The 14,212-nt window shown below is 50.9% G+C and overlaps 1 protein-coding gene across 1 annotated transcript; it reads left to right on the top strand.

Annotated features, from left to right (window-relative positions):
- Window positions 1–4,470: 4,470 nt before the first annotated feature.
- LOC109782682 (uncharacterized) lies at window positions 4,471–6,833 on the top strand. Its single transcript, XM_020341332.4, has 5 exons — window positions 4,471–4,854; window positions 4,949–5,305; window positions 5,397–5,715; window positions 5,833–5,940; window positions 6,021–6,833. The coding sequence occupies exons 1-5, from the start codon at window positions 4,657–4,659 to the stop codon at window positions 6,113–6,115; spliced, it is 1,077 nt and encodes a 358-aa protein (XP_020196921.1). The 5' UTR covers window positions 4,471–4,656; the 3' UTR covers window positions 6,116–6,833.
- Window positions 6,834–14,212: the final 7,379 nt, after the last annotated feature.

Here is a 14,212-nt window from a genome sequence, read left to right as displayed (position 1 = left end):
AAATATCTCCAAAACACACCGTCCTGCGCTGTCACCCCCCTCTCACTCGCAGGTGCCAGCCAGTCTCCCGTTCGATTTCTCTAGCCCACGGCCCCATGCCGTTGTCTGCACTCCAATCTCTGCAGTTAAACCGAGCGCAGAGGGGACAGATTGTCCCACGAGAACACCGCCCGATTCTTTAACCATGCCCATTGACTCCACTAAACTAATTTGACTCTACGGCCGCAAGGCCAGCGCCATGCGCGCGCAGCGCACTGCAAAACCCTAGAGTAATTAGGTCACGAGGCGGCAGGCAGGCGCCGCAGTCTGGCCTCAGCGGCGGAGCGAGGCCCAGAAAGAGAAGCCGCCAGCCGCCGCGCGCAGCGGGAGCGTGCAGGCCGGCCTGGAGACAGAGACAGACACCAAAACCCCTCGTCCCGCCCAAACGCTTCTCAAACTTTCGCCGGGTCTTTTTTTTTTTTGACAATCCTTTCCCACCATTCGCTCCGGCCTTTCTTCCCTCCGTGCTGGAGTTTTGCGCGGAAACAAAGCACGGTGGGCGAGCGCGAAGTAATCGTTCGCCACGAAGCTCTGGTTGCTTGAATCGCTCGGCATGCCGGACAATCCCGGGGTCCCTGCTCTCTAGTAGCTGCTTTACCGAAAGGATATACAGTACGTGTCTACGTCCCGCTCTGGCCGTCTCACTCGCACGGCAAAGAGCAAACAAAGGGCATCCAATGCGTGACTGGATTTCCGTTCCAAGACAAACCACGCCGCTATCTCTTACCAAAAAGAGAGAGACCGAGAGAAAAAAACTATGCTGCTAACCAGCGTGCATTAAGTTAAGCAAGTATAAAATCTGGGCACGAGCTGTTCGTCGATGTTGATCCGAAACGGAAAGCACGTAGCTGTCGCAGCCGACGTCACGGGACGTGGAGCAGCGAGTGGGGATCCGACACTACGTAGCATATTCTTTACCCGCCCGAGTACCCAACCATGCAGCCGCTCGACGGAGGTTGCAATCAGTCGATGGAGATGCTTCGAGTTTAACTCGCCAACCGGGGTTACTTTCTTTTGCCGCCAAACTTTTACGCAGGGATAACAAACAGCAGGGTAAAAGAGAACGGTCGCTGTCCGGCTGGTATGCTACGCACGTCCCCACGTTCACCGCATCAACACCTCCCACTCACTCCAGTAATAATCCGGAAGTGCTCATATCAACTCCAATTTGGATGGAGCTTGTCGATGGGCTAGAGCTTTTGCGAACCAAAGGGGGGAAAACCCATCCTCCAACGTGGCGTCTGGTTAGGTGGCTATCCTAGGCTGGGATAGCCACTTTTTCAGGGGATAGCAGTTGTTTGGGTGAGAGAATGGAGTGGTTGTGGGCAGCCATAATTTCGGAATATTCCCTCGAAAATCTGGTTGACGCTGTCCGCGAAAATCTGGCGGATGGTGGCAGCCACTCGCGCTCGCAGCGCTTCGGTAACCTCCCGCAGCCCCCGAAACGTTTTCTTCATCTCCCTCACCCGAGCGACAGAAGAACGGCGGCGTGTGGCAGATTTTGGATCGGGATCTGGCCACGGCGGTGGGGAATCGGAGGATCCTGCAGCGTGGAGTGAGTAGCTGTGGCGGCTGCGCTCGGCGGGCGCCAGGGGCAAGTAAGGGGCAGCGGCGGCGGCGGCGGCGAATCGGGGGATCTGAGAGCGTTGGACGGGAAGCAGTGTTGATTGGGCTCGGTGAACGTTGGAATCGCGAGGCCTTTCTTCTCTCCTCTCCTCTGTTCTTTTCTATGCTCTGATATGATCTCTCTCCTCGTTTCTCCGCATCAACCATGGAGAAGCAGAGCACTCTTCTCTTTTTGTGCTATGACCTGATCTGTACCTCTCTCCTTTCTCTGCAGCTAGCTTGTTTGTGTATGAAGAATGTCTGTTGTTTTCCTAAACAGAGGCACTAGCACATCACTGGAAGCTGATGCTCTTTTGAGGTTGTATTACGTGATGAAAATCTGAGAATCGGGCGTTGTTAGCTTGCATCACTTGATTGTGCTATCAAATGCAGTTCATAGGTGACAATTTTTCAGTTAAAAAAACAAGGTGATGATTTCGAATGTAAACAAAACGAGCACTAGGACAAGAATATGATTTGATGATATTTGAAAATAATTGAACTAAAAATGCATGTATATGGGTAATCTCACCTTACAGCAAAGATTCTCATCATTCCAACCAAACAACAAAATGTGGTTATCCAACCCAGCCAACTCCATTTAACCAAACAACAAAAGGTGGCTATCCTTAACCAGGTGGCTAAGGACATCCTGAGCCAACCCATACTTGCCTTCGAACCAAACGCCACCCAAAGTAGTGAAATGAGCCAGTACAATAAGACAATAGGTCTCATGGGCGGTCTATTCGGCCATTCTCCCTCACACCACACATGCACACAATATAAGCCGTAGGAAGATAAAAACAAGCTCACGCCGCGCCGTTTTTGCTGGCCATGAAGAACCATCCGAGCTCTCTAGAGAAAAAAAAGTAAAAAACAATAGTTTTGAGAAAATGACAAAATGAGTATCAGTAAATTGAGAGTGAAATTTCCCCGCCAAAACAAGAGTGAGAGGAAAATGAACTGGAGATTTTTTTTTTAGGGGAATGAACTGGAGATGATAATTCCTGGCTGGCGTCCGCGAGGCTCGGGGGCCCTGGCAGGGCCCGCCCCGTCGGTAGAAGCGGTTGGGTAGGCCCAACGAAGCGGCAGACGAGAGAGAGACCAAAGTGGGCCGCGGGGGAGAGCGATGTGGTGGGGGCCACGGCAGCTCGTTGGCGGTGCGGGGATCTCCGGCGTTCGGTTCGCAGAGATTCACAGGATTCCGAGAGCCCGCTCCGGTGGCGCCAGCAGTCCGATGACAGTGGGGTCCGGCCTTTACCTAAAAAAAAAGGTGGGGTCCGGCCTAAGCAACTGGCCGGCGCTGCACATCGTACTACTACAGTTTCCCGTTTGCCTCTGTCCTTCTTATCCAGAGTTATCAAAAGAGTGAGCTCTCAGCATATAGGAGTATCATTTTTCTTTGAAAAAACTGAGTCCTCTCTCTAATTCATGTATTAATTAATATGGATCGGACGAGTAGCATTTTTCTGGTTATATGTGAAAAAGCCTAAAAAATTAGGCCACCAAGCGGCGGATGGGCACTCGTCGCCGGCCGACCGCCGCACCGCTACGACAGCGCCGGGTCGGGTTACCGAGTCACGTCCATTCCGGCGCCGCCATGAACCGCCGGGCCAGTACCACGACCACCAGTACAGTACTGCTGTCTCGCGCAAGTACGTACCTTCCACCGGATCGCATCGGCCGCCCACTTCACTTCACTTCACTTTACAGCGGCAGGTTACCGGGCGCGCGCCGTGTATTTCCACTGGGTCTGGGTGCAGCTCAGCATTTGGCCAGTTTTCTACTCGAGCCCGTACCCGACATCACGCCATCGACCCACGCCCTTTCCCTTTTCCACTCCGTATACCACACCCGCCTTTAAAGCGCCCGCGACTTTAATGCGCTGCAGCAGTACAAAGAACACAACTTAAATTCCCAAAGCCTATCTACAGAAATCTCGAGAGGATGCAATTCTCGTGACCGCATCGCAAAAACTCCCGCCGCTTCTTTACTCCCGCCCAATTTAATGGCCTGAAACCCAACCTCGGCTGAGGCAGAGCAGTTGCACTTGCGGCACTGGCCGGCCGCCCGGCAGGCACTCCACTGCACTGGTTTAGGTTTAGGTCAGTGCCTGACGAAGACACTGCACTGCACTGGTTTAGGTTTCGGTCAGTGCCTAACGAAGACAGAAAATTTGCCTTTCCCGCTATTCTGATTTTGGTCGTAGAGTGGGTTCAGCTACCGTTTAACAATCTGGCGAGTGGGTGAAATGCCATTGACATGGCGCACATAATAAATGTAATAGTAATATAACCTAGAATACAATATAAGATTTTTTTGAGAAAACTTTCAATCTATTCATCTTCAATCATGGTAATACAGAGGACATCAGAAATAATAAAAATTATATCCAGGTCCGTAAACCATCTAGTGATGACTATAAGCACTGAAGCGAGCCGAAGGCGCAGCGCCGTCAACATCCCTTCCTCGCCAGAGTCGGGCAAAACTTGTTATAGTAGAACGATAGATTACAGCAGCCAGAGTGCAAAATGGTCCGTGCAATAAATCGGAGCACAATTTATAATCTAAATAGAATTGTGTAGAAGAAAAAGTTCGGAGCACAATTCACTCTGAAGAAAAAAGTCGGAATATACTTTAGAAATTGTACACAGACGAGGTATGCGAGCTGAGCGTACCGTGCTACGGTTCACACACACCGTCACACGCACAGCTCACTCCACTCACAAATGCACGGCAGGTTAATAAAAAAGAAATGAGACCTCCTTAATGATTGTTTCCCCACAAACCTCGCCGCTGGCCTCTCTTTTATAAACCCAACGGGGGGAGAGAGAGGGTGAGCAGCATTTGCAACCCCAGCTCAAACCCATCAACATTCCCCTCTCCTCTCCTTCTCCGTCCCACGACCCCCAACCTCTTTCCGCTGATAAGCACAGCACTCCTCTGCCTTTCATTCGACGGACGGCCTTCTCGCTCAGATTGCCCGGACGACGATTCTTCACGGTGGAGCAAATGGCGGTGGAGTGGTCGGACGGCGGCGAGGAGTTCCTGCTTCCCGACGAGTTCTTGGACGACGACTTCTTCTCCGAGGAGGAGAAGGCCGCGGTGGCCGCGCGGAGCGAGAGTGATGAGGAAGACAGCTTGGCCGGCCTCTCGCGCCGCCTCGCCGGCCTCCTCGGCGGCGACAAACTCGCCGTCACGCCTGCCAAGGTTGGTTTCTTGTTCCTTCAATCTTTCTGTTCGCGTGGTTCGTTATGCGTTGTACCTGCGCCGGTTCCTGATTGTTCGCTTCGTTCTTTGGCAGGAGGAGGTGACTGCGGGGTCGCCGAAGTCGACGCTGTGTGGGCTGCCTAAGTCGGGCCAGGAGAGCCCCAACAGCGGCGCGTCCCAGGGGAACTCGCCGCCGTCGTCCCCGCTGGAGCAGCAGCCGGCAGACCCGTGGGACGTCCTCTACGAGGCTGCCGGGCAGGTCAACAGCATCCCGGCGCCGGGCCACCCCTACGTCTTGCACGGCCGCGGTGGCTTCGTGCCGCCTGCGCGGAAGGCCTCGCCTCCGCCGCCGCCGCCTCACGTGCCTGCGCCGGCCGGCACGGCCGCGGGCGGCGTGTACTATCACCCTTTCGCGCACCTCATCACGCAGCGCCAGATACAGGCTGCCAGGGTGAGATTTCAGTTGCATGGCGCTCTTCTTTGCGTCTCCTACCTGAAGATTTCTTGTTCTTAACATCTGCGTTTGTTTTTGTGTTCTGCAGTTTCATCTCCTCAAACAGCAGCAGCTCTTCAAGCAGCAGAGGGACCGGCAGCTGGCCGCGGCCGCCGCATGGGGCGTGCGCCGTAACGCGGCAGCCAAGCGGGCCGGCGCCGCTCCTATCGACCTGAGCCCGGCGTCGTTCCCGCCGCTGCTGAAGACGCAGCTGCAGCACACGCCTGCACCCCATCCCACCCATCCCGCCGCCGCCGGCATGCGGGCCGTGTTCCTCACGCCGCCCGGTGCCAAGCGCGAGCGCAACGGCACCGGCGTCTTCCTCCCGCGCCCGGCCGGCGCCCCCGCGGAGCCCAGGAAGAAGTCTGGTGCGTGTGTCCCTCGTAACACCTGTTTTGGCCGTTCTGGTTGTTGATTACCGGGGCTGGCGTTCGTCGTTGGTGGCTAAATATTCTCCCCGTTTGGTGTCTTTCGCGTCATTGCAGGCTGCTCGACGGTTCTTGTCCCCGCCCGTGTCGTGCATGCTCTGAATCTCAACCTGGACGACCTCGGCGCCCAGCCTCGCTACGCCGGCGGCATCATTCTTGATCATGGTAAGCATCTCGTCCTGAACATAGCTTATGGTGTTAATTAATGGCAAGTTAATCTGACAGCGAGCTCTGTTGGTGCACAGAGGCCTTGATCGGTCGGAGCAACGCCATGCTCGCAAGCCAGAAGATGCGGGCTGCGGAGAGCTCGGCGCCGCCGGCGCTCTGCCACAGTTCGTGAACCCAGTCGCCCGCCGGAACAATCCGTGTTCTTGGCCCCATTTAATTTCAAAAATAAAAATTAGTACCAGCAGTGATCTGTATTAGGTTGTAGTAGCACTAGTAATAGAAGTAGCAGTAGCGTCAGTTTTAGCAGGTGTGTATTTTGGATTGGTGACACATTGGTTTTGGGGTGCCGGCGATAAGCAGTGGAGATGGATGAACAAGCAAGAGATCCATGTCTAGTAGTAGTAGTTGGTTTGTTAGAAGCAATAAGTGGGTCTCTTTCGGAGGCGCGAGAGATGTTTTAGCTGTTTGTAGCAAGCGCTAGAGATGATAATGTTGGGAGTGAAATGAGGCTAATCTTGAAGAAGCAGAAATAAAAGGCCCATGTTATCTCTCCGTCTCCGTCCATGGCTTTGCCGCTTTGGCAAGGAGCCCCAGCGCACATCCAGCTAAGGTTTCCCTCTCTGTTCCCCCCTTTTGCAGCCTTTTGCTTGCGCCTGAAGCTTTGCCGTGGGATCCATGAATAAGGGCGTTCGTTGTGTAATGACGAGAAATAAAATTTCATGGTTTTTCTTGTAATAGCTAGTTGGAGTAATATTTCGTTTCATTCGTTGCTTTAGCGGCAACCGCCGCAAAGTTGGGCTCGGCTTTATAATAATACTAATGATCATAATGGAATTGTACTCGTTCCTCGGAATGAATGGAAGCGTATGGCGGTCTCATTTATTTGGTAATGATGCGTGTCATATCTTAATCAAGGTGTTTCTCCGCTTGTGTGCATCTGAGGGGCACTAGGGTTTTATCTTAATCGGGGTGTCATGTGTGCGCTGTGCTTCCGCGGCTGTGGCGTGGTACGTGACAGCATGTGAGTAGAACGGTTTTGTCCGGTGCGCGCGCCCAACCGCCTGAGAATCTGCGACGGTGGTGGGGCACGGGATCTGCATCTCCCTCCCCCGTCTGAAAACGACGCCTGTGGCCTCTCCTCACCTTGCTGGCTCGCTGGGACGGTCCAGCGTAGGCATAGCTGGAAGGAACGGGTGGCTCCGGCGCCTGCCCGACCCCCATCACACTGAGCTCTCACTGCCATTAACGGCGCTGAGACGTATCCGGACCTTAAAATGCACCGTAGTATAAAAAACCCCACCGCTTATTATCAGCATGGCTGCGTGTTGATCTGCATGTAGCGCATCTCGCGGCCAGGTGAGCGGTGCTTTGGTCGCATGCGTCCTCCATCCGGTCAAAGCTCTGGCTTCTTTTTCGCTGCGACGCTTCGGGTGTGTACTGTGCGGTGCTGCGCCGCGGTTTTTAAATTCGAAGGCTGCCATCGGTCGGCTCGCGCACCCATCGGTCGCCGGAGAAAAAGGCGTGTTTCCAAGAGAAAGCGGCCTCCTCGGGTTCCGCCGGCGGGAGCCCGAAAAGGAGCCATCGCCTCGGGCCCTGTTACCATGATCCTGTCGCTTTTTCCAGCAGGGTAAACCGCACGGTACCCAACCCAAGGTTTTCTACTCGCCGCTGCCGTGACTCCGGCTTGACGACGGTGTGTTTCGTTTGGGGGTGGTGGGCACGACCGCGCCAGCCATGGGTGGTGCGTGGCCTGTGCCGAACAATGTAGAGGGGGAGTGGGGTTGCGACGGTGGAGTTGGGGCGTCGTGATCGGTGGAAAGATGGTTGCGCGCAACCAGCGGCCATGTGGGCCGTCACGTTGAGTCGTTGCGGTGGGGAGGGAGGAGGGTGAGTCGGTGTGAAGTGCGGCGAGGGCCACCACCACCGCCGGATCTTGGATCTCCTCGGGTTTGTTCTCACGTTTGATGCACGCACGGGACGGGAGATGCGTTGTGGGTGGACTGCAACTTACTCAACTCCTCGGCTGCCGCCGCTTTTAGGTTAGCTGTACGACGACTCTTGCTGAGTACCGCACCGGTGCTACAGCACTAGTGGCGCTAGAAGTCTCCCTACTATTTCCATTTCAGGCCGGTTCACTTTTTAAGTCCCAAATGCCCACTTTAAGTCCCTATAAATCCCTCCTGTTTGGTTTAGATGGGACTTATAGGGGCTTTTTTAAGTCCCTAAACTAATAAGTCCCAAATTCATTACATTTCGGACATACTCCAGCTAAAAGCGGAGCTCGTCCAACTCTGAAGGTATAATTCCGGACATACTTCAACTAATCACCTAGTCTAATGATGGCCGCGGCGGATCTCCATTCCCACGACATGGCTAGCCTCTGTGGCTTCCGCCTCCGCCATATCTTCCTTATGTCCGGTCGCGCCGCTCCTCGGAGTGGCCATGCTTCAGCCGGAGGGGAAGAGTGCCCCTAATCCACTCCCGTGAAGCCGAGGTGGGGGTCGTCGATGGTCTGCGCTGAACCGGGCAAGACATCGGCTGTGTATGCAGGCGACACGGTGGCGATGGCCAACATGGGACCCGAGCGGCGGTGGCCTCCCATGGTCTACTTTTCCTCGGTGTGAGCGGCGACCGCGAACATGTTGGCCGCCTCTGCCGGCAGGGTGCCGTTTTGCCAACGTTTGCGGCGGACGGCGCGGCCTTAGGTGTGGGAGGAGCGTGATGACACGGCAGAAGCCAGAACATCCATGGTGCCTGTGCCATTGTGCTCCCCCGCGTGCCGACGTGGAACAACTGGCCACTCCTATGCAATCTGGCTTGGAGCGGCGAGTTGCTGGGGAAAGCTTGGAGCAGCGGCATGCTCCTCCTCTTGCCCGCCTGTAGCCTCGCCCATGGTACTGACGCCCTGGGGTGGGGGGGGGGAGGTAGAGCAGCGAGTTTCCTAGCTCGCAAGAGGCGGGCTCGGCGGGCCACCCAACCAGCTTTTATGCCGTAGTACCCCTCTTCCTGCTCGCCGAATGTCATGGAAAGTGTGCAAAATATGGTGCAAGGAAGAGATGGGGAGCGGAGGTGTCGTGCAGTTCTTGCCGACGTTTGGCCTTGTTTAAATAAACAAGGAGGAGACGGGGAGCGGAGGTGGGGAGTGAGGTGTTTGCGATGTAATAGACGGTGTGTTGATGATGAACTCCTTGCTCTTGTGCTTCAACTGATAGTCTCCCCAACACTCTCTCACACATATTTGGCTATGGTGGAAGAAGGATTTGAGTGGAAAGCAACTTGGGGAAGGCTAGAAATCAAGGTTTAAATGGTATGAATGGAATCTTTTGATCTCAACACATGAGTAGGTGGTTATCTCTCAGAAAATGAATGGTGAAAGTGTAGGCACGTTCTGATGGCTCTCTCACATAGTAAGAGGAGGGTGGGGGTATATATAGCCTCCACACAAAATCCAACCGTTACACACTTTTGACCCATCTCGGCGGCACCGATCAGAAAACTCGGTGGCACCGATCTGTGCACAAATATGAACGTTAGGAGTCTCGGTGGGACCGACGGGAACAACTCGGTGGGACCGATGTGCAAGGGCTTAGGGAAAACCTCATCTCGGTGGTGCCGAGTGCATTAACTCGATGGGACCGAAGTGAACCTATAAGTAACAGAGAATCGGTGAAGCCAACTCGGTGGGACCGATTGCAATATCTTGGTGAGGCCGAAGTAATTGCAACAAGTCACAGAGCGATGTCAAGGCCATCTCGGTGGGATCGAGATCCGTATCAGTGAGGCCGAATTGTTAGGGTTTTGGCAGTGGCTAAGTCCAGATGAACTCGATGGATCCGGGTAGGAAATACGGTTTGGACATATTTGGATAGAGAAAGTGGCTGAGGGTTTTGGAGCAATGTCACTAAGAACTTGAGCAACAAGACCATTAAGCAACACATCATCCCCTTTTAATAGTATTGGCTTTCCTATGGACTCAATGCGATCTTGGATCACTTAAAAAAATGTAGAGTCTTGAGCTTTTGCCAATAATCCTTGTCCTTAGCATTTTGAAGGGGTTCCACATCCTCTAGTCCTTGCCACGCCACTGTCAAACTTTTCTGAAATATACTAGATAAAAACTATTAGTCCAACAAAATAAATGTTGACATTAATTATCAAAATCACCCAGGGAGCACTTGTGCTTTCAGTGCACCGCTGAATGTACTCTCGGAGAGTCTTGTTTTGCCTCTGAACGCAGTGCTGTAACTCGGCCAATCCACCCAGTCGCTTGTATGTGCCCTCAAAAGTTTTGACGAACACCCGTGCTAGGTCATCCTAGCAGAATATACTGCCCGACGGGAGCTGAGTGAGCCTGGCTCGGGCAGATCCCTCGAGCATGAGTGGCAAGTGCTTCATAGGCACACTATCGTTACCGCCGCCGATCTGAATAGCCACCCGGTAGTCCTCCAACAATATCTCCGGCTTGGACTCGCCGGTGAACTTGCGGATCCCTGTGGCCAATCTGAAGTTGTTGGGAATCTCAGCAGCCCGAATGTACCGACTGAAGCACTCGGGACCGGAGGGTGCGGAACCACTCGGCACTTCAGCATCTAGGCCTTCCCTTAGAGCCCGCCCCTTGTCGACCAAGTTCTGAGCGAGAAAGGATCTCGCGTTAAACGGCGGGTCTCGGGCGTCCTTCGAGTGACGAGGAGGACTTGGCCTTCGGTCGCCGCCATGCGTCTGCCGGCCGTCGTAAAGCTGGCGCCCATACGCGCCGTCACACGGCAGGGGCATTAGAGCACGATCATGGTCGTCGTGCCACCGGGGCGCCGCTAACCTGTTACGTGATAACCCACAAGTATCGAGCATCGCAACAATTTTCGAGGGTAGAGTATTCACCCAAATTTATTGATTCGACACAAGGGGAGCCAAAGAATATTCTCAAGTATTAGCAGCTGAGTTGTCAATTCAACAACACCTCAAAGACTTAATATCTGCAGCAAAATATTTAGTAGCAAAGTAGTATGGAAGTAGCGGTAACAGTGGCAAAAGTAACAGTAGCAGTTTTGTAGCAATCGTAACAGTGGCAACCGAAAAGTAACGAAGCAAAGATCAATATGAAACGAGCTCGTAGGCAATGGATCAATGATGGATAATTATGTCGGATGGCAGTCATCATGCAACAGTTATAACCTAGGGTGACACAAAACTAGCTCCAGTTCATCAATATAATGTAGGCATGTATTCCGAGTGTAGTCATACGTGCTTATGGAAAAGAACTTGCATGACATCTGTTGTCCTACCCTCCCATGGCAGCGGGGTCCTATTGAAAACTAAGGGATATTAAGGCCTCCTTTTAATAGACTACCGGACCAAAGCGTTAGCACTTAGTGAATACATGAACTCCTCAAACTACGATCATCACCAGGAAGTGTCCCGACTATTGTCACTCCGGGGTTGCCGGATCATAACACGTAGTAGGTGACTATAACTTGCAAGATAGGATCAAGAACACAAATATATTCATGAAAACATAAAGGGTTTAGATATGAAATCATGGCACTCGAGCCCTAGTGACCAGCATTAGGCATAGCAAAGTCATAGCAACATCAATTTTAGAACATAATGGATACTAGGGATCAAACCCTAACAAAACTAACTCGATTACATGGTAAATCTCATCCAACCCATCAACGTCCAGCAAGCCTACAGTGGGGTTACTCACGCACGGCGGTGAGCATCATGAAATTGGTGATGGAGGATGGTTGATGATGACGATGGCGACAGATTCCCCTCTCCGGAGCCCCGAACTGACTCCAGATCTGCCCTCCCGAGGAAGAACAGGGCTTCGCGGCGGCTCCGTGTCGTAAAACCCGATGAATCCTTCTCTCTTATTTTTTTTCTCCCCGAACATGAATATATGGAGTTGGAGTTGAGGTCGGTGGAGGTCCAGGGGGCCCACAAGTACGGGTGGCGCGCCCAGGGGGGTGGGCGCGCCCCCACCCTTGTGGCCAGGGTGTGGGCCCCCTTCACTTGATTCTTTCGCCAATATTTTTTATTAATTCCAAAAATCATCTCCGTGAAGTTTCAGGTCATTCGGAGAACTTTTATTTCTGCACACAAATAACACCATGGCAATTCTGCTGAAAATAGCGCTAGTCCAGTTAGTTCCATTCAAATCATGCAAATTAGAGTCCAAAACAAGGGCAAAAGAGTTTGGAAAATTAGATACGACGGAGACGTATCAACTCCCCCAAGCTTAACTCATTGCTTGTCCTCAAGCAATTCAGTTGATAAACTGAAAGTGATAAAGAAAAACTTCTACAAACTCTGTTTGATCTTGTTGTTGCAAATATGTAAAGCGAGCATTCAAGTTTTCAATATAGATTATGAACTAACTATATTCACAATAATGTTTAGGTTATGACATAATCAACTAGCGAGCAATAATAATAAATCTCAGATGACAACACTTTTACAAAACAATCATGATATAATATAATAAAATGGTATCTCGCTAGCCCTTTCTGAGACCGCAAAACATAAGTGCAGAGCACCCCTAAAGATCAAGGACTGACTAGACATTGTAATTCATGGTAAAATATATCCAGTCGCAGTCATACTCGATATAAATTAATAGCAATGCATACAAATGACAGTGGTGCTCTCTAACTGGTGCTTTTTAGAAGAGGATGATGACTCAGCAATAAAAGTAAATAGATAGGCCCTTCGCAGAGGGAAGCAGTGATCAGCAGAGGTGCCAGAGCTCGAGTTTTAAAATAGAGATAAATAATATTTTGAGCGGCATGCTTTCATTGTCAACATAACAACCAATAGATCTCGGTATCTTCCATGCTACATACATTATATGCGGTTCCTAAACAGAATGGTAAAGTTTATACTCCCCCACCACCAACAAGCACACTCCACGGCTGGTCCGAAACAACGGGTACCGTCCAACTAACAACAATCCTGGGGGATTTTTGTTTGCAATTGTTTTGATTTGATTTGAGCATGGGACTCGGCATACCGGTTACCAGCCATTTTCTCGTGAATGATGAGCGGTGTCCACTCATCGTGAGAATAACCCACCTAGCATGGAAGATACTGACAACCCCCAGTCGCTACATGAGCGATTCACGCACACAAAACAGAATTTCATTTGAAGGTTTAAAGTTTGGCACTTGTAAATTTACTTGGAACAGCAGGTAAATACTGCATATAGGAAGGTATGGTGGACTCATATGGAACAACTTTGGGTTTATGGAAGTGGATGCTCAAGCAGTATTCCTGCTTAGTACAAGTGAAGGCTAGAAAGAGACTGGGAAGCGACCAACTAGAGAGCGACAACAGTCATAAACATGCATTAAGATTAACCAACATTGAGTGCAAGCATGAGTAGGATATAAATCACCATGAACATAAATATCGTGGAGGCTATGTTGATTTTGTTTCAACTACATGCGTGAACATGTGCCAAGTCAAGCCACTCGAATCATTCAAAGGAGGATACCATCCTATCATACTACATCACAACCGTTTTAAAAGCATGTTGGCACGCAAGGTAAACCATTATAAACTCCTAGCTAATTTAGCATGGCATGAGTAACTATAATCTCTAATTGTCATTGCAAAACATGTTCCATTCATAATAGGCTGAATCAGGAACGATGAACTAATCATATTTACAAAAACAAGATAGGCCGAGTTCATACTAGCTTTTCCTCATCTCAATCATCTCATCATATATCGTCATTATTGACTTTCACTTACACGACTGAACGGTGTGAATAATAATAATAGTGTACGTGCATTGGACTAAGCTGGAATCTGCAAACATTTATTCAAAGGAGAAGACAAGGTAATATGGGCTCTTTGTTAGATCAACAATAATGCATATGAGAACCACTCGACATTTTCATCCTGGTCTTCTCCTCTCGACCCCCAAAGAAAAGGAAAGAAATTCAAAGAAACACACTGAAATATTTTTGGAGATTTTGTTTTTCTGAAGAAAGTAAAACAAGAACGAGAAAAACTATTTACACGGGAAAGCTCCCAACAAGCAAAAGAAGAACGAGAAATCTTTTTGGGTTTTCTTTTAATATTACAATTAAGCATGCATAGAAAGTAAACTAACTACAACTATTTTTTTGGTTTTTCTTAAAGTTTCTCAAACACACAAGAAGAAGCTGGGAAAAAGAAATAAACTAACATGGATAATACAATGAAAAAGTATGAACACCGACAACTGAAATGAGTGTGTGAACATGAATGTAATGTCGGTGAGAAA

This window comes from Aegilops tauschii, chromosome 1 (assembly GCF_002575655.3).
Source record: "Aegilops tauschii subsp. strangulata cultivar AL8/78 chromosome 1, Aet v6.0, whole genome shotgun sequence".
NCBI lineage: Eukaryota > Viridiplantae > Streptophyta > Magnoliopsida > Poales > Poaceae > Aegilops > Aegilops tauschii.
Note: the sequence above shows the minus strand (reverse complement) of the source record. Positions and strands in the feature narration are given on the sequence as shown.